General features: G+C 37.4%; 1 protein-coding gene across 4 annotated transcripts in view; it reads right to left on the bottom strand.

Moving 5' to 3' along the window:
- Positions 1 to 20,725, bottom strand: part of ZBBX (zinc finger B-box domain containing) — a 170,223-nt gene that overhangs the window by 129,769 nt on the left and 19,729 nt on the right. For all 4 annotated transcript variants that reach the window (XM_049867303.1, XM_049867306.1, XM_049867305.1 and 1 more), the window contains 2 exons: positions 17,017 to 17,130; positions 14,555 to 14,645 (listed from right to left, as the gene is read on the bottom strand). In XM_049867303.1, the coding sequence (XP_049723260.1) occupies positions 14,555 to 14,645; positions 17,017 to 17,130 (205 nt within the window). The remainder of the gene's footprint in view (positions 1 to 14,554; positions 14,646 to 17,016; positions 17,131 to 20,725) is intronic.

Here is a 20,725-nt window from a genome sequence, read left to right as displayed (position 1 = left end):
CTCAGGCACCATTCCCAGAGCAGCGGTGGCAGTGGTGGCGGGCTGGTACTAGTGTTCAGCCGCAGTTTCCTCAGGGAGAAGCAGCCAGCCACACAGCCCACTCACACCTCTGGAACCTGAGGAGAACGGCGCTCTCAGCAAAAGCTAAATACTTGTGTATATTCTACCACGCCTCCCCCACCTCCAGGCTGGCTTCAGCAGCTCAATCCCTGGGCCTGAGATAGAACCTGGTGAGCACCTAGAGCCATCCTCCCAGCCTTGGGAAAGGAAAAAATTTGCAACTGGGGAAAAGATAATTTGCTAGCTCCATTAACCGGTGGAGCTCAGGACAAAAGCGGCTCCTGTTCAGGCATAAACCGTCCATGGACCTTGAGCACCTTTCCCTTCTGCATGGACCTGCGTGGGCCTGCTTCACAAGAATAGGCCCTTGTTGGCAAACTCCAACAATTTCAGCTGTGTGGTGGAGAGCTGGTTGTTTGATGTTTGACATTGCTTTGCTTATTATACAAGGTCCTCACCTACCCACATCAGGGACCTAAGGAATGGTAGCTCCACTCAGGTCACCCAGCCACCCACAACAGGGGTCCAAAGATAACTGGTACCTCCCGGTCCTTACAACCAAAAACTTTGGGTGCCCATGGTCCCTCTGCAGAACCCACCCACCAGCACGCTCTAGGGAACAGAGACATGTTTTCCTCAGAGACACTTGGGGGATGGTTCTCAGCCCCTTGCCTTGATCAGAGCATGACCCCCTGCTGCAATCAGATACCATTATGTATGCCAATCACCCCTGCCCCTCTAAGACTGTAGGGCAAAGCCTGTATCACACACTCGATATCAGCTACCTGGAAACCTGAGCTGTATTCATACAAGAAAACTGAATGAACTCCTAGACTGATATGCCCAATAACAGCTCTAGCCAGCTGGGGACAGGACACCAGAGCTCCAAAGGGGAAAATAATCAAGCTAGCTCACTCAAACAACCCACAGGGATATACCAAAACAAAACAAAACAAGAAGCTATGACACAGTAAGCAAGCATAAACTAATACAATAACTTATAGATGGCTCAGAGACAACAGTCAATATCAAGTCACATAAAGAAACAGACCATGATCACCTAAATAGGCTCTCAAAACAAAGAATCCAGGGATCTTCTAGATATAAGTGCATTCCTGGAATTACCAGATGCAGAATACCAAAGTTTAATATACAGAAACTTTCAAGACATCAGGAAGGAAATGAGGCAATATGCAGAACAAGCCAAGGAACACACAGATGAAGCAACTGAAGAAATTAGAAAAATTATTACGGAACATAATGAAAAGTTTAATAAGCTGGAAAAATCCACAGACAGACGCCAATCAGAAATTCAGAAGGTTAACAATAAAATTACAGAATTTGATAACTCAAAGAAAGTCAGAAGAGCAGAATTGAGCAAGTAGAAGCTAGAATTTCTGAACTCAAAGATAAATCACTTGGCACTAATATAACTGACGAAAATCAGATAAAAGAATTTTAAAAAATGAAGAAAACTTAAGAATCATGTGGGACTGTATCAAGAGAAATAACCTACGAGTGATTGGAGTACCAGAATAGGGAGGGATAACAGAAAATACAGAGAAAATTGTTGAAGACTTGTTGGCAGAAAACTTCCCTGATATTGTGAAACATGAGAAGGTATCTATTCAAGATGCTCATCGAACTCCACATAAGGTAGATCTTAAAGTCACCAAAACCCCAAAAAGCAAACCCACTGCTGTCAAGTCGATTCCGACTCATAGCGACCCTATAGGACAGAGTAGAACTGCCCCATAGAGTTTCCAAGGAGTGCCTGGCAGATTTGAACTGCTGACCTCTTGGTTGGCAACCACAGCACTTAACCACTATGCCACCAGGGTTTCTGAAAGTCACCAAGACATATTATAATCAAGCTTGCTAACACCAAAGAAAAAGAGGCAATTTTAAGAGCAGCAAAGGATAAAAGAAAAGTCACCTACAAAGGAGAGCCAGTAAGAATAAGCTTGGACTACTCAGCAGAAACCGTGTAGGCAAGAAGGCAACGAGGTGACATATTTAAAAAAATGAAGGAAAAAAATTGTCTGCCAAGAATCATATATCCATCAAAACTGTCTCTTAAATATGAAGGTGAAATTGAGACATTTCCAGATAGACACAAGTTGAGGGAATTCGTAAAAACCAAACCAAAACTACAAGAAATACTAATGGGAGATCTTTGGTTAGAAAATCAATAATATCAGGTATCAACGCAAGACTAGAACACTGGGCAGAGGAACCAGAAGTCAACCCAGACAGGGAAATACAAAAAAACAAAGCAAGGTTTAAAAAAAAAAAAAAAAAAAAGCCCAACACATGGTAACGGCACTGTTATTACATAAAAGAAGGCAACATTAAAAAAATAAAGAGGGACTAAGAAATGTAATAATACACCTTCCATATGGAGAGGAACATACAGCGATATAAAGAAATAGAAGTTAGTTTTAAATTTAGAAAAATAGGGGTAAATAATAAGGTTACCACAAAGGAGACAAACTATCCTACTCATCAAAATAAGATACAAGGGAAAAATAGAGACTCAGCAGAAACAAAATCAACAACAACAAATATGAGGAAAGGACAATAAATAAAGAAAATCTACTCAGCACATAAAATCAAGTGGGAAAAAGAAACTGTCAACACACAAAAAAAGACATCAAAATAATAGCACCAAATTCATACCTATCCATAATTACCCTGAATGTAAATGGACTAAATGCACCAATAAAGAGACAGAGAGTGGCAGAATAGATTAAAAAAGAAGATCCATCTATATGCTGCCTACAAGAGACACATCTTAGACTTAGAGACACAAATAAACCACAACTCAAAGGATGGAAAAAAATATATCAAGAAAACAACAATCAAAAAAGAGCAGGAGTGGCAATATTAATTTCTGACAAAATAGACTTTATAGTTAAATCCATCTGAAAGGATAAGGAAGGACACTATATAATGATTAAAGCGACAATACACCAAGAAGATATAACCATATTAAATATTTATGCACCCAATGACAGGGCTGCAAGATACATAAAACAAACTCTATCAGCATTGAAAAGTGAGATAGACAGCTCCACAATACTACTAGGAGACTTCAACACACCACTTTCGGTGAAGGACAGGACATCCGGAAAGAAGCTCAATAAAGACACAGAAGATCTAAATGCCACGACAACCAACTTGACCTCGTAGACATGTACAGAACACTCCGCCCAACAGCAACCAACTATACCTTCTTTTCTAGTGCACTTGGAACATTTTTTAGAATAGACCACATATTAGGTCATAAAGCAAGCCTTAGCAGAATACAAAACATTGAAATATTACAAAGCATCTTCTCTGACCATAAGGACCTAAAAGTGGAAATCAATAACAGGAAAAGAAATCAAACACTTGGAGACTGAACAATACCCTGCTCAAAAAAGTCTGGATTATAGAAGACATTAAGAATGGAATAAAGAAATTCATAAAATCCAATGAGAATAAAAACACTTCCTATCAGAACCTTTGGGACACAGTAAAAGCGGTGCTCAGAGGCCATTCTATATCAATAAATGCACACATCCAAAAAGAAGAAAGGGCCAAAATCAAAGAATTATCCCTACAATTTCAACAAATAGAAAGAGAACAACAAAAGAAACCCACAGGCACCAGAAGAAAACAAATAATAAAAAATAGAGCTGAACTAAATGAAATAGAAAACAGAAAAACAATTGAAAGAAATAAGGCCAAAAGCTGGTTTTTTGAAAAAATCAACAAAATTGATAAACCACTGGTCGAACTGACAAAACAAAAACAGAAAAGGAAGCAAATAACCTGAATAAGAAATGAGATGGGTAATATTACAATAGACCCAACTGAAATTAAAAGAATTATATCAGATTACTATGAAAAACTATACTCAAACAAATTTGAAAACCTAGAAGAAGTGGATGAATTCCTAGAAACACACTACCTACCTAAACTAACACAAACGGAGGTAGAACAACTAAATACACCCATAACAAAAGAAGAGATTGAAAACGTAATCAAAAAACTCCCAACAAAAAAAACCCTGGTCCAGACAGTATTACTGCAGAGTTCTACCAAACTTTCAGAGAAGAGTTAACACCACTACTACTAAAGGTATTTCAGAGTATAAAAAGGACAGAATACTACCAAATTCATTCTATGAAGCCACCATATCCCTGATAACAAAACCAGGTAAAGACACCACAAGAAAAGAAAATTATAAACCTATATCCCTCTTGAATAAAAAAAAAGCAGATACAAAAATCCTCAACAAAATTCTATCCAATAGAATTCAACAACATATCAAAAAAATAATTCACCATGACCAAGTGGGATTCATACCAGGTATGCAGGGATGGTTCAACATTAGAAAAACAATTAATGTGACCCACCACATAAATAAAACAAAAGAATCACATGATTTTATCAATTCATGCAGAAAAGGCATTTCACAAAGTTCAACACTCATTCATGATAAAAACTCTCAGCTAAATAGAAATAGAAGGAAAATTTCTCAAAATAATAAAGGGCATTTATACAAAGCCAACAGCCAACATCACCCTAAATGGAGAGAGGCTGAAAACATGCCCACTGAGATCAGGAACCAGACAAGGATGCCCCTTATCACCATTCTTATTCAACACTGTGCTGGAAGTCCTAGCCAGAGCAATTAGGCTAGATAAAGAAATAAAAGGCATCCAGATTATCAAGAAAGAAGTAAAAGTATCTCTATTTGCAGATGACATGATCTTATACACAGAAAACTTATACAGTAGAAAACTACTGAAACTAATAGAAGAGTTCAGCCGAGATCAGGATACAAGATAAACATACAAAAATCGGTTGCATTCCTCTACACCAACAAAAAGACCATCAAAGAGGAAATCGCCAAGTCAATGCCACTTACAGTAGCCCCCCAAGAAGACAAAATACTTAGGAATAAGTCTTACCAGAAATGTAAAAGACTTATACAAAGAACTACAGTACACTTCTGCAAGAAACTAAAAGAGACTTACAAAAGTGGAAGAACATACCTTGCTCCTGGATAGGGAGACTTAACATTATAAAAATGTCTATTCTACCAAAAGTGATCTACATTTAAAGCAATTCTGATCCAAATCCCAATGACATTCTTTAATGAGATGGAGAAATAAATCACCAATTTCACATGGAAGGGAAAGGGGCCCCGGATAAATAAGGTATTACTGAAAAAGAAGAACAAAGTGGGAGGCCTTACTTTACCTGATTTTAGAACCTATTATACCACCACAGTAGTCAAACCAGCCTGGTACTGGTACAACAACAGACACATGGAGCAACGGAACAGAATTGAGAATCCAGACATAAATCCATCTACATATGAGCAGTTGATATTTGACAAAGGCCCCAAAACAGTTAAATGGGGAAAAGACAGTCTTTTCAACAAATGGTGCTGGCAGAACTGGATATCCACCTGCAAAAAAAATGAAACAAGACCCATACCTCACTCCATGCACAAAAACTAACTCAAAATGGATCAAAGACATAAATATAAAATCTGAAACGATAAAGATCATGGAAGAAAAAACAGGGACAACGTTAGGAGCCCTGATAATGGCATAAACAGTATACAAAACATTATAAAGAATGTAGAAGAAAAACTAAATAACTGGGAGCTCTAAAAATCAAACACCTATGCTCATCCAAAGACTTCACCAAAAGAGTAAAAAGACTACCTACAGACTGGGAAAAAGTTTTTAGCTATGACATTTCTGATCAGTGCCTGATTTCTAAAATCTACATGACACTCAACTACAAAAAGACAAATAACCCTATTAAAAAATGGGCAAAAGATATGAATAGACACTTCACTAAAGAAGACATTCAGGTAGCTAACAGATACATGAGGAAATGTTCACAATCATTAGCCATTAGAGAAATGCAGATCAAAACTACAATGAGATTTTATCTCACTCCAACAAGGCTGGCATTAATGCAAAAAACACAAAATAATAAATGTTGGAGAGGCTGTGCAGAGATTTGAACACTTATACACTGCTGGTGGGAATGTAAAATGGTACAACCACTTTGGAAATCGATTTGGCACTTCCTTAAAAAGCTAGAAGTAGAACTACCATACAATCTAGCAATCCCACTCCTTGGAATATATCCTAGAGAAATAAGAGCCTTTACACGAACAGATACATGTGCACCCATGTTTATTGCAGCACTGTTTACGATACCAAAAAGATGGAAGCAACCAAGGTGCCCATCAATGGATGAATGGATAAATAAATTATTGTATATTCACACAATGGAATATTACGCATCGATAAAGAACAGTGAGGAATCTGGAAAACATTTCATAACATGGAGGAACCTGGAAGGCATTATGCTGAGTGAAATCAGTCAGTTGCAAAAGGACTAATAGTTTATAAGACCACTATTATAAGAACTCGAGAAATAGTTTAAACTGAGAAGAACACATTCTTTTGTGGTTACGAGAGGGGGAAGAGAGGGAGGGTGGGAGAGGGGCGTTCACTAATTAGTACATAAGAACTACTTTAGGTGAAGGGAAAGACAGCACACAATACAGGGGAGGTTAGCACAATTGGACTAAACCAAAAGCAAAGCAGTTTCCTGAATAAACTGAATGCTTTGAAGGCCAGCGTAGCAGCGGCAGGGGTCTGGGGACCATGGTTTCAGGGGTCATCTAAGTCAATTGGCATAATAAAATCTATTAAGAAAACATTCTGCATCCCACTTTGAAGAGTGGTGTCTGGGGTCTTAAATGCTAGCAAGCAGCCATCTACGATGCATCAATTGGTCTCAACCCACCTGGATCAAAGAAGAATGAAGAACACCAAAGATGCAAGGCAATTACGCGCCCAAGAGACAGAAAGGGCCACATAAAACAGAGACTACATCATCCTGAGACCAGAAGAACTAGATGGTGCCTGGCTACAACCGATGACTGCCCTGACAGGGAACACAGCAGAGAACCTCCGAGGGAGCAGGGGAGCAGTGGGATGCAGATCCCAAATTCTCATAAGACCAGACTTAATGGTCTGGCTGAGACTTGATGGACCCCAGCAGTCATGGCCCCCAGACCTTCTGTTGGCCCCGGAGAGGAACCATTCCCGAAGCCAACTCTTCAGACATGGATTGGACTGGACAATGGGTTGGAGAGGGATGCTGGTGAGGAGTGAGCTTCTTGGATCAGGTGGACACTTGAGACTGTGTTGGCATCTCCTGCTTGGAGGGGAGATGAGAGGGTAGAGGGGGTTAGAAGCTGGCGAAATGGACAGGAAAAGAGAGAGTAGAGGGAGAGAGCGGGCTGTCTCATTAGGGGGAGAGTAATTGGGAGTGTGTAGCAAGGTGTATATGGGTTTTTGTGTGAGAGACTCACTTGATTTGTAAACTTTCACTTAAAGCACAATAAAAATTATTAACAACAACAAAAAAAAAGAATTTGGATAGTGATTGCACTGTATCTGTAGATCCCTTTGGGTAGAATAGACATTTTCACAATGTAGAGTCTTCTAACCATAAGCAAGTTATGTTTTTCCACTCATGTAGGTCTCTTCTGGTTTCTTGCAGTAGTGTCTTGTAGTTTTCCTTGTACAGGTGTTTTACGTCTCTGGTTAGATTTATTCCTAAATATTTTATCTTTGTGGGAGCTACTGCAAATGGTATTGATTTGGTGATTTCCTCCGCCATATTCCTTTTTTTTTTTTTTTGGTGTAGAGGAATCCAACTGATTTTTGTATGTTTATCTTGTATCTCGATACTCTGAACTCTTCTATTAGTTTCAGTAGTTTTCTTGCAGATTCTTTAGGGTTTTCTGTATGTAAGATCATGTTATCTGCAAATAGAGATGCTTTTACTTTTTCCTTACCAATCTGGATGCCCTTTATTTCTTTATCTAGCCTAATTGCTCTGGCTAGGATTTCCAGCACAATGTTGAATAAGAGTGGTGATAAGGGGCATCCTTGTCAGGTTCCCAATCTCAGTGGGCATATTTTCAGCCTCTCTCCATTTAGAATGATGTTGGCTGTTGGCTTTGTATAAATGCCCTTTATTATACTAAGGAATTTTCCTTCTATTCCTATTTTGCTGAGAGTTTTTATCATGAATGAGTGTTGGACTTTGTCAAATCCCTTTTCAGCATCAATTAATAAGATCATGTGTTTCTTGTCTTTTGTTTTATTTATGTGATGGATTACATTAATTGTAGGTGAGGGCTGTTTTTAATAGGTAGAGTGGTATCAGACCTCCAAAACATACCTCTCCACCTCACAGCTGAAACAATTACAGTCAGACCTCTAACAGATTTGCCCTTGCTTTATAATAGCCACCTGGTTCCATGTAGGGGTGAATGTCAAAGTCTGTGGATCCATTATGCCCAGACTGGAGCCTCTTCTGCTCTGAGCTTCCAGTTTAGGGGAGTCAGGAAAGTATTTTTTCCCCATTTGTTAATTTGCTCCTTCTCCCAGGCCAAGAGAGTGCAGCACATTCTATCTTGGGCCCAGGGAATTCAACTGCTAATGAAGCCAGCTGGGGTAAAGGGGGGAGGGATCAGATAGATAGGAGAGAGTACTTTCAGAAGAAGGAGCTATAAGATCACGTGATAAGTTAGACAAAATCACTTATCTTGTGTTGACAGTGCTGTTCCATCTCAGATTCCAGAGACATGGTAGCCTGTGTGCACTAGCAGGGTCCCTGCTGAGACTGCTCCAGGGGGTTAGGACTGCATCCTGCACTTGCCTTTAAAACCTGAAGCAGCTTTTTCCTAAATTCCACAGCCAGACCCTCGCTGTCACACCAGGGGGTTGGGGTTCCAGCAATTTGTTGGCCTTTTTTCACTGAAGCAGCTGTTTCCTAAACTCTGCAGTCAGCCCCGCTGTAGACACCCCACAGGGTCAGGGGTGCGCCACTTTGTTTGCCTTCTTTTGCTGAATCTGCCATGTCTCAGGAAACTACCATCAGCCCTTCCACATTCGTGCTACATAATAAAAAAAAAAAATAGTGCCAAGGAATCAGAGCTGAGGCACCGCGTGGGTTCGGCAACTCACTGCTGCTTCTGCAACATCTCTCGCTCCCCTGTCACTCAGATCGATTCCTTAGTGCTGTGTTTGATGCTCAGGGTTCATAGATTGTCATATATGTAATTGATTCACTTGTGTTTTTTTTTGGGTCTTTGTTGCAAGAGGGTTGAGCAGAAGCTTCTGACTAGTTAGCCATCTCAGCCCCACCTCTGTTTCGAATTTTTTGATGACGCCACGTGTTTTCAGTAGTGGAATGCATGCTTACTAATTGAGTGTGTTCACATTTTTGGTTGGTAATATCAATTTTGAAAATTTCATATAGGCATATTTTCCCACAAAATGTTGCTGGTAGTCTGGTGCAATGTTTAGTGGGTTCCATCTGTCCCAAAGACTTTTGGAGGGTGGGGCCTTCCATTTTGTTACATTGGTTTTCTTAATATGACACACATTAAAAAAAAAAGTCAAACCCTCTGGGGCTCCCTAACTATCACACGGGAACCCACAATATGCTTACAAGGACTATCTAGATGTACAAAAGACACAAAATTGACCCAATCACACTTCCTGGATGCTCTGCCTCATATCTAAGCCTTCTACCTTAGTCAATTTTTGTTGAAGAACATTTCTGTCATTTTTCACTGTTACACAAGCCCCCATTGGAAGGCAGCATATACTTTTAGTGGGACAAGTAGCCTCCCAAGACACCTGAGAACCTGAAAATGTTTGTGAATGCATTCTGTCCCAAGAAGCATAAAAGGGTTACTAGGAATATTGGGATTTTCCCCCATTCAAATGCTTCAGTCACCTGCCTCACTACCTGTCAAACAAAAATTAAAGAAACTTACCTACCTGTGAAAATATGCTTTTAATGCCACCTGTTCTCACCTCCATCTTTCTTGTTTCAGAGAAAATCTGTCCTCCTTCCTTTGGTGAAAGCCTCCTTTATGAACCATTTAGCGAAGGCCTCCTCTATAAGCCACCTCTTCAGTGACCACATCACCAGCAACCGACACCTCTCTCAACTGTGTCTTCAATCTTTCCTCCACTAATGCATCCATCCCTCAATCTACAAAATGGTTCTTTGATCCAACTAGACCTTATCCCTGATTCTAAAAAAACAATATAATAAAACCTTTCCTGATCCTGTTAAACCCTCAAGAGTTCCTCCTCCTCTGTTCTCATGTTCACTACAATATTAGTTTTACTTACTGCCTCCCACCCTTCTCTTTTCAATCACTTGAAATCTCTTTTCACATCTGTCATGGATTGAATTTTGTCCCCCAAAAATATGTGTCATCTTGGCTAGGCCATGATTCCCAGTATTGTGTGACTGTCCACCATTTTGTCATCTGATGTGATTTTCCTACGTGTTGCAAATCCTGCCTTTATGATGTTAATAAGGCAGAATTCAATCTACAAGAATAGCTTGTGTCTTAAATCAATCTCTTCTGAGATACAAAAGAGAGAAGCAAGTAAAGAGACAGGGGACCTCATACCACCAAGGAAGTAGTTCCAGGAGCACAGCAAGTCCTTTGGACCCAGGATCCTTACACTGAGAAGCTCCTAGACCAGGGGAAGATTGATAACAAGGACCTTCCTCCAGAGAAAACAGAGAACAAACCTTCCCTTGAAGCCAGCTTCCTGAATTCAGATTTCTAGCCTTCTAAACTGTGAGAGAATAAATTTCTTTCTGTTTGTTAAAGCCATCTACTTGTGGTATTTCTGTTATAGCAACACTAGATAACTAAGACAACATCTACTTTAATAATGGCCCAATCATCAAATTCAATTTTTTTAATATTCATTCTCAATAAATAGGCATTTTAATGTGATTTTCAGGTAAATTTACAAAGAAGTTTCACATATATTATCTCACATATTGCTCAAAATTCCATGCAGTAGGTTATGTGGGTATTACTATGCCTGTTTACAGACATGGTAACAAAGGCTCAGAAAGGTTAAATGACTTACCTAAGGTCACAAATCTATTGGATGAGTCAGAAATACATAAGGGTTTCTCAACCTCGAGTCCATTGATATTTTGGTCCAAATAATATTTTTGTTGTGGGAGCTGTGCTGTTCATTATAGGATGTTTGGTAGCATTCTTGGCTTCTACCCACTAAATGTCAGCAGTAAATCCCCCCTCCCAGTTTCAATAACTGGAAATGTCTTCAGACATTGCCATATTTCCACTGTGGGGGCAAAACTGCCCCCTTCTAAGAAACATTGGTCTAACTCCCTCAAAACTTGTTTCACTACACAGTGTATCAGACAATATTGATTTCTCCATGTTTCCTAAAACTCCCCCCTTTTACTTGCATTTTCCATTAAATCACACTACCTTGATTCTACTGTTACCATTCTCTTTCTTCTCAGGCTCCCTTCACTGGAGAGGTAGTAAATTATTCTAGAACAAGCTTGAAAACCTTTAATCAAAATCTTGGCCCTGCCACTTGACCCTGAGCAAGTTAACTTCTTTGATTGTAAGTTACTTCATCTCTAAAACTGGAATAATAACAATGGTCTCTTCAGAGTGGCATAAGCATTTAATGAGATAGTACAGGAAAAGCAGTTCAAACGTTGCCTGGTATAAAACAGATATTCAGTAAACATTAAAGTTACTTTTGCCACCTTATTCCATACACTGGCCTTCCTTGAGCTTTATCCTTCACAACTCTCTTCTTTTAAAAAATTCTGAGGAAACACACTTACTCCCACAGATTCAACTATCACATCAGGCTCAAACAAAATTTCAAATCTATACCCTAGAACCTTTCTTTTTTTTCACCTCTCTTCTTTGTACTACCTCTAGTCAATCAAAAGTAGAATATCAGTTATGCATTTGACTTCTTCTTCTGTCAGTGTTTTTTGGTTCCCTTTTTTCTTTCTGCTACCATTGTAATTAAGACACTTTTCTTCTGCACTCTAGATTATTTTAAAAGACTTCCAGAGACAACCAAATCAAAATATGGGCAAAGGATTTGAAAAGACAGTTCACCAAAAAGATACTCAACAAGCATGTGAAAAGATGCTTAATATCATTAGCCATATTAGCCATTAGGGAGATGCAAATGAAAACCACACTGAGTTATCACCTCACCCCTATTAGAATGGCAATGATCACAAAAAAGGAAAACAACAAGTATCAGCAAGGTTGTGGAAAAACTGGAACCAATAACCATTGTGAGTGAGAATATAAAATGGTTTAATCACTGTGGAAAACAGTTTGGCAGTTCCTAAAAAAGTTGAACATAGAATTAAATATGATACAGCAATCCTACCCAGAAGAACTGAAGGCAGGCATGCAAACACAAACCTGTATACCAATGTTCACTGTAGCACAAAAGTGGAAAGAACAAAATGTCCATCAAGAGATATATGGATAAACAAAATACAGTATATACATACAATAGAATATTATACAGCTGTAAAGCGAAATGAAGCTCTGATCCATGCCACAACATGGAAAAACCTTGAAAACATTATGCTGAGAGAAATAAGTCAGTCACAAAAGGACAAATACTGTATGATCTCACTTATATGAAATAAGCAAATATATAGAAACCAAAGATTATAAAATGTTTTCAAGAGTGGGAGAGAGGGAAAAAGAGAAAGTTTCTGTTTGGGGGCCACTGAGTTTATGTTAATGGTGGTAGAATATTTAGGAAAAAGATAGCAATAATGGTGGTACAACATGAAAAATGTTATCAATGTCACTGAATCGCAAAATGGAAGTTGTGGTGTTGGCAAATGTTTGCTGTGTATATTTTCACCACAATAAAGAAAAAGTTTTCCAAAGAGTCTCTCTGTTTCTGTGTCAGTGGCTCCAAGGTAGCATATATGCATGCATTCATGAAGGCGCTCAGAAAAGACCAGAGTAGAAAAGAAACATCTATTTATGTTTATATTTACCTCATCATTAATATCCATATTTTTTTCTAATGCACATAGTTTATTACTAAGCTAATATGTATATAAATAAGTTCTATCTATAACTAAATACATGTACATGTGTAAAAAAGTCCACGCTGAAAATATATTCTTTACTGATGTGGTACATGATCAAAAAGTTTGGATCCCACTTGCTCTATATTAACTCCAAACACACTGGATATTTGACGAGATCAATCATTATAAATCATTACCTTAATCTTTCCACCCTTTTGCTCAAAACTGTCAGGAAATTCCTTTCACCCAATGAAAAACATCAAGACTCCCCAGCTGGGTATCCAAGGTTTACCCTCCAGCCAAAGAATCTTGCTTTCCAGACCCACCTCCTACAGCTCCCCAACCCTCATGCCTTTTACCTGATATTCAGTTATGAGGTTTGGGAGAACTGGGAGTATACTTTATTCAGCACTTTTTCCTTATAAATACACCCAGCAGGCTCAAATATTTGTAAAGCTAAACTATTATTTCCCAAGTACATATTATTTACACACTAAATGGATATGGCAAAAATTACATATCGACATTTTATAAATATTCTCATATGTGTCTCATCTTTCACATTAGATAAGGACCTCCTTGAAAACAAGAATAACTCACTGAAAGACAACAAAGGCAATTAATAAATACTATTAAATAAATAAATAAATTAATCTCAAATATTCAGCAGTTTTAATATTTTACAATAATATCTGAAACATGGAACACTATCTCAGAAAGATAATGGAAAATGGATAGTGAATTATAAAACTTTTAATCCAAAACTGTTAAAGAAACCTGTCTTAGTAAGAATGACACTAAAGAATAAATTACTTTTTAGAAGCCACAAAGGTTAGAAGCACCAAGTATGATGTTTATAGATGCCAACTGGCCCAATGAAAGTTTAATGCTAGGTATATAAAAAATAAAAAGCTATATAAATTAAAACTTACAAAGTCACAGCTCTTGTACTAAATAATTCAGAAATGTAACAATTTTCTTTCCATAAAGACACATCTGGTTTTAATTTTAAATATAGTGTGATGTTACTTTTATAATATACAGTAAAGATAAAGCAATTGTATGGCTGGGAAATCTGAAAGTATTTTTTTCTTGGGTATCTTCATATATAGAATCAACAACATATGAATAATAATTAAGCAGTATATAAAACATTAAACAAATGTGACACAATAAAAAGGCAGAAAAAAATCTATTGTTATATCAAAAACATAAGCTTAATATAGAACTATTTCACATACTGAGCTGAATTCACATTAACCAGAATTGAACTAGATTTGACTCAAAGTGAATTTCTAAGTCAACTTACAGATAAAAAAGAAAAATATTTATCTGATTAATGAAAGCTGCAAAATAATTAACCTACAAAAAAAAAAAAATCTAATACTAGGCAAAGTTGAAACAAGATTATTTGGCTCTTAAGTATGGAAAGAAATTCAAGATCTGAAAAAATAACTTATATTTCTTGCTTAGCAAATTGCCTGAGAATCAAATGGTATCTTCTTACCTTAACAACATTTCCTTTATTTTGTGACATCATGTGTGATTGATTACCCAATTTGCCTGCTTGTCCTGATTTCCAGTGATATCCACTTGACCTTCAGGATATATAAACAGAAGGCAAAATGTAATTACTAAATATACTTCTCCTTTTAATGAAAAAAAATATATTTTCCCTGTTTCAGGAAATAGAAATTCAGTTGTTAACATGTAACAGACCACCACAAAATGAAAATAAAATATCAATAATGTCACAATATCCTCATTAATTTTAAAATATAGTTCTACTATATTTGTGACTTCTGTGGAGAAACAAATGAAAATTAAATGTCCAAACATGGATGTGGATGAAATATTACATTTTTCAGACATTCACAATGACTAAAGACAGTTTTATTGATTCACAGGAAATACTAAAGATTGCCACGCAGTTTTAAAAGCTAAGGGTCCACAAATTTAAAGAGAAAAAGGAAGCAAAATAATACCCAGAAATATTCAGCAGACCTACTAAGTGATGAGTTCCTTAACAGGACTTTAGATTAGCTTCCACACTGAAAGGTGACAGAAATTGCAAAGATGGTAAACTTTAGTTTTACAGTTTTCAAGGCAATTTTATTTGATTTTTTTTTAAGTCACCAGGGCAGGGAGTCCAATTCCCACTTAAAATATAATGAGACAAAATCTTGCCCAAGGTCTCACAGATAATAAATAATAAAGCCAGGATCAGAACACTGGACTTCTATCTTCTTGACCAGTGAGTGACAGGTTCTCATTCTGGCCATGACATTTACTATCTGTGTGACCTTAGAAAAGCATTTTACTATTCTGAAAACTCAGTCAAACTTTAGAACTGCTTAAAAAATATATCTAGAAAAGGTTCATCAGCTAAGGACAATTCCCTCTGGGGGGCCGATACCAGGAATCTGATTCCCAGAGGAATATTATGATTCACTGAGAAGTCCAGGCTAAGTTCAAAGCAGTGAAAGGAAAAGAGGTGGCCAGAAGTCATCAAAAGAGGAGCAGCAGAAAACACCATAAACTTTGTCACCCAGGATGATGTACAACATGATGCCTTGATTAAACCGATGCGCTGGCTATTAGAGAAGTATGTGTATGTGCTGTGCATATTTCTCAAAGAATTGGAATCTAATGACAAATACTTAATACTGAAACTATAATAAACATATTTGAACTGCTTTAATGGTTCAGAAGGTATTCAAACGCATTTAATGGTTATCACTTTGAACATCAATCAAAAGTAAATTTAATATACAGAGTATGGTAATACTTAGTAGCAGCAGAGGTACTTGAACCATGCAGTCTCACACTCCACAGGAGTAAGTGTAAACTGTTGAAGCCTATTTGGAAGACCATATCTCAATGCCTTTCAAAATTTAAGATGTACGTACACTTTGATTTAAAATCATACAACTAAAAAATTTGCCCCACAGATACTCTTGAATATCCAAGCAAAAGTACATGTGGAACGATACTCACAGCAGCATTTACAATCACAAAATTCTGAAAATTTAATAATGATCTGAAAAATAAATGCTATTATATCCACACAAAGAAATACTATACAGTCACTAAAAGAATGAGATAGATCAATGTGTGCTGATGTGGCAAGAGCCTTAAGATAAATTAAATAAAAAAGCAGGGTATGAATCAATCCACATATTTTTATAGATGATCTCATTTGTAAAAATATAGATCAAAGACACATAAGATGCACACAGACATACACACACATTAACTCACATGTACGTACAGAGGCTTATACAAAGGTAAAACATTTGTAGGAAAAATATTTTTTTAATTGTTAAAGTGGTTCTAGAAAATGGGCTGGGAGTCAGCCTTGATTTAAGAAGAGATAATTTTCATTATATATCTATCAGTTCTACTTGAACTTTTATCGTATTTATTTACTATTTAAAAAAAAATGTTCAGTGTAGTAAATACAGATACACAGGTAAAATACTAGAGAGCTCTCATTAATAAAATTTCAGATAACCAGCATTTGCTAGAAATATTTCAAAGAAACTTGATGATTTGAATAACTTTGAAAAATATGTATATACAAACTCTTGCCCTCAGAATAGTGCTAAAAATAAACTGGTTTTCATTTCTTGTTGATGGCAATTTTAGAGCAAAGGCCAAAGCTTGCATTGCTGTCCTAAACATTCCAGGTCATAAAATGGTTCAGAAGAGTAACTAAGCATAAAAATAAGAAAGGATAGGACCAAATAGAGTCTAAAGGAAATAAGGTAATGGCAATTTGAAAAAGCAACATGCTATATAACGAGCGTAAAATGAAAGATGAAAGGAAATTTAATATTTTTTGTTCACAAGGGAAAGCAGCAAATTATTCATTCAATGAAGATTTTTATTGGAATGACAATAACATATAAAATATTTCTTTATATAATTCAGTATACTCCTCTAAAATTGTCTCAAAATTTCACCCACTCTCTTTTGTTCATTTCTTTGTTCATTGTGGAGTCTAATTCTTGTAGTTTCTTTTCCATCTCTTGGTTCTCCAGCTCTAACTGCACTTTCTCCATCCGCAGTTCTCGAGCATTTCTGAAGAAACAAGATTTAAATACAAAATGTTCATTTGAGATTAAAAAAAAAATTATAGGTGAGTATAACAATAAAATACCAAGGCAACATAATGTTATGTTGTATTTTGTCCTTAAATTAAAATTATAATAAGTGCTGAAATATTTCCACTACTTCCTTTATACCTCTTTGAAATATAACTTGCAAAGTTAGCATGTGCCTTCAAATAGTGTTCTCCCTAATCAAGGTATCTCTTAAAAACAGACTTTTATTTTTCCTATAGCATAACCTAGAGGTTTAAAATCATAATTCACTTTATATATGAACCATGTCTTTATATATGCACAACTATGTATAATAAAAAAAATAGAAAATACTTCCTAATTTTCATATTGCCTTTCCTCTAAAAGATTCAAGTAGTTTTAAGTAGTGTTTAAAATAACTGCTTTATTCTGTGTAGGCAGAATATACATTTTTACTAAGAAAAATCCTAGAAAACTTAAATAAATTTCTACCTTAGTGTCCTATAGGTATAACGCCAAAAAAATTAAAAAAGCTTGGGACCTATTTGGAAAAAAAAAAGAATCTGTTAAAGAGGTTTTGGTGTAAGAGCCATCAAAAGGTGACTGAACAAAAGCTGAACTAAGCACAATCTACTGTTTTCTCTGAAGAAAGACAATAAGAAAGACACTTTTGAGGACAGCGCAGAGTCCCCTTACAGATAACGGTACAGAAGATTTTGTGCGTGTGTGTGTGTGTGTGTGTGTGCGTGCATTAGATGACACTTTACAGAGCAAATTAGTTTCTTATTAAACAATCACTACACATATTGTTTTGTGAAATTGGTTGTCAGCCCCACGATGTGTCAACACTCTCCTCTTCTTGACCTTGGATTCTCCATTTCCATTCGTCCAGCTTTCCTGTCCCCTCCTGCCTTCTTGTCCTTGCCCCTGGGCTGCTGTGCTCATTTAGCCTCGTATACATGGTTGAGCTATGTGTATTATTGTTTGTTTCATGGGCCTGTCTAATCTTTGCTTGAAGGGTGAACATCAGTACTGAGTTAAGAAGGTGTCCGGGGTCATACAGAAGATTTTGATAGTAATATCTCAGCTCATCAAGCTTTTGACTCAAGTCATTTTCTTCTTTTTAAAACTCTGGTCTTCTGTTGTCAGCATTACTCACTCCCTCTTTTGTAGGCCTAAGCCAACCTAGATCTCCAGGACACTGTTATTATCTATCACGAGCTTAAGTATCTTCTTCATTATTACATTGATGTTTTACTATAATCAAGTAATGTGGATGTGATGCATGCTATGGCAATTAACCAAAGGACCACACTAAAGAATAATGGAGATCAGAGGAGGAAACTAATTTATAGAGGTGGTGAGCAGCCACTAAAGGGCAAGTGGGCTGAGAATATGTCCCCAGATGAGTGCAATCAAAGAAAATACCAAGAAAATGATAGGAACCAAAGACAGTACAGAAGCTTCAGAGCGGTTGGCAAAGATACTGAGAGACAGGCATTATTTTCATTATATTTGCTGTAAGAGGTATTGGGATATGAGACACAATGGAGCTTCCAGTCTAGAGAGGAATACAGACAAGCATGAGAGCAACTGAAATATTTCAAGAGTTTAATGGTGCTCTCATTGGGACATACAGGAGCTACCTGTACAGATGGGGCACATATTTCACCCCTTTGAGTGCAGAAAAAATTCCTGGAGAAAGTGAAGTCTGAGATGAGACCTAAAGGATGAAAGGACTTAGCCAGGCAAAGGAATGTTCAAGGAAGAAAGAACATGGAAACAGGTGGAAAAGAGTGATGTGAGGTTCAAGAAACTAGAAGTCCAGCATGACCAGCCATTAAGTGCAGATGGGAAAAGTGGCAAGAAATGGAACTGCTGAGGTTGGACAGGAGCCAGGTCGTGCAGAGCCTTGTAAGCCATGATAAGGAATTGAGATTTTTATCCTATGAACAATGAGGATTCAAAAGGGCTTTAAGAGAAATGGTCATACTGGTATTTTAGAAATACCATTCTGGCTGTATTATAGAAAAATAATTAGAGCGTGTAAAGCCGGAAGCAGGTGGCCAGTTAGGAGACTATCTCAATAATCCAAATAACAGAGACACTATGCTGGTCTGACTGCGTAAAGACAATGAAGGGAAAAGTGGGAGCATCTGGGAAATATGAGGAAATAGACTTGACTTGGAAACTGATCTAAAGTGGGAACCTGACAAAAGGGAGGACAAGGAAGGAATCTAAGATCAAACCCAGGTTTTCTACTTGAGCAAACAGAAGGGAAATTATGTTATTTCTTTAACAAGATCACTGTGGGGTGAGGCAGGGGACACAATTCAGGATCAGTCCCCCAGCTGGTCTCCTTGTCTACATGCTTTCAACAAAGTCTCAGCAGCCTACAACACTTTCCACACTGCATCCAGGGAAAGAGTTCAAATGCAAAAACGTGATTGTGTCACTCCCTTGGTCAGAAAACTGTTTCTGAAGTCACCAATGTGGTGGGGGGAAGGATGAGACTGAAAAGAAAGAGCTGACCTACTGACCGAGTGATCAAGTTTATGATTTTACTCTGTGGATCTGGCACAAGACAAAGGATTCTTCCTGGTGACAGCCTTGGACGCAGAGCCAGAGGACAGACAAGGCCACTGAGGACAGCTAAGTTTCATCCTGGAAACAGCATGTCAACACAAAACATCCAAGGTCTAGCAATAAGATTGAAATGGCTTAGGGCATGGAGAGGAGGTAGAGAACACCAGAAGATCAGAGCCAAGCTAAGACAGTGCCCAGTGAAAGCAGGCGTGGAGCAAGGAAAGGGTGAAAAAGGGAACTTCAGGGAAATTACCATAGATTTGGTGTTCATGGCCTGGTTTTTATGAATTTGTGGGACATAGGTGGGTCAAAATGAAATACAGGCCAGGGAACTGATTTCCATTCATCTCCAGGATAAATTCCGTCTTTAGCATGTCATCTCTCCAAGTTTGTTCTGTCAACCTCAGCCATCTGGATTATGTCGAAAAGCTCCTGCCCTATCTAGCACAAATTTTACCCAGTAATTACCTAACTAACTGTGTCTCTCAGGCAAAGCCTGTAGACCTCCTCACCCCTTCCTCAACAGTTTTGGCCACGTTCTCAGAGCACCCTGTGCTTACACTACCATACCATGTTTCAAACTATATTGTAAATATAATTTTACTTATTCATGTCCTCTACAGCTACCAACAGACAAGAACCAGATTGTGACTTTCTACTTTTATATCCACCCTTCCCTAATGCAGTATATAGAACATCTGTTCTTAATATAGGTTTCTTGGATTAATATTTACAGAAATATTCACATAGACTTCTTGAAACATATCACTGAATGCCCCTTTCACGTCTTCCATTAAAAAAAAATAGTAGTGCTGTCAGTTGGATAGCTCTTCTAGCTCCTCCTCCAAATAAGTGATACATATGGTGTTACACCTAACAGTGACAATGCCATATATTTGAATAACATTTTCCAGGTTACACCTTGCTTTTACACACAGTATCTTAAAAGTGAAAAGGGCATTAAAAAGTTTTGAAGACACTGAATAACAACAGGAGCATTGATCTGA

This window comes from Elephas maximus, chromosome 23, assembly GCF_024166365.1.
Source record: "Elephas maximus indicus isolate mEleMax1 chromosome 23, mEleMax1 primary haplotype, whole genome shotgun sequence".
NCBI lineage: Eukaryota > Metazoa > Chordata > Mammalia > Proboscidea > Elephantidae > Elephas > Elephas maximus.
This window is presented reverse-complemented; position numbering and strand designations above follow the sequence as displayed.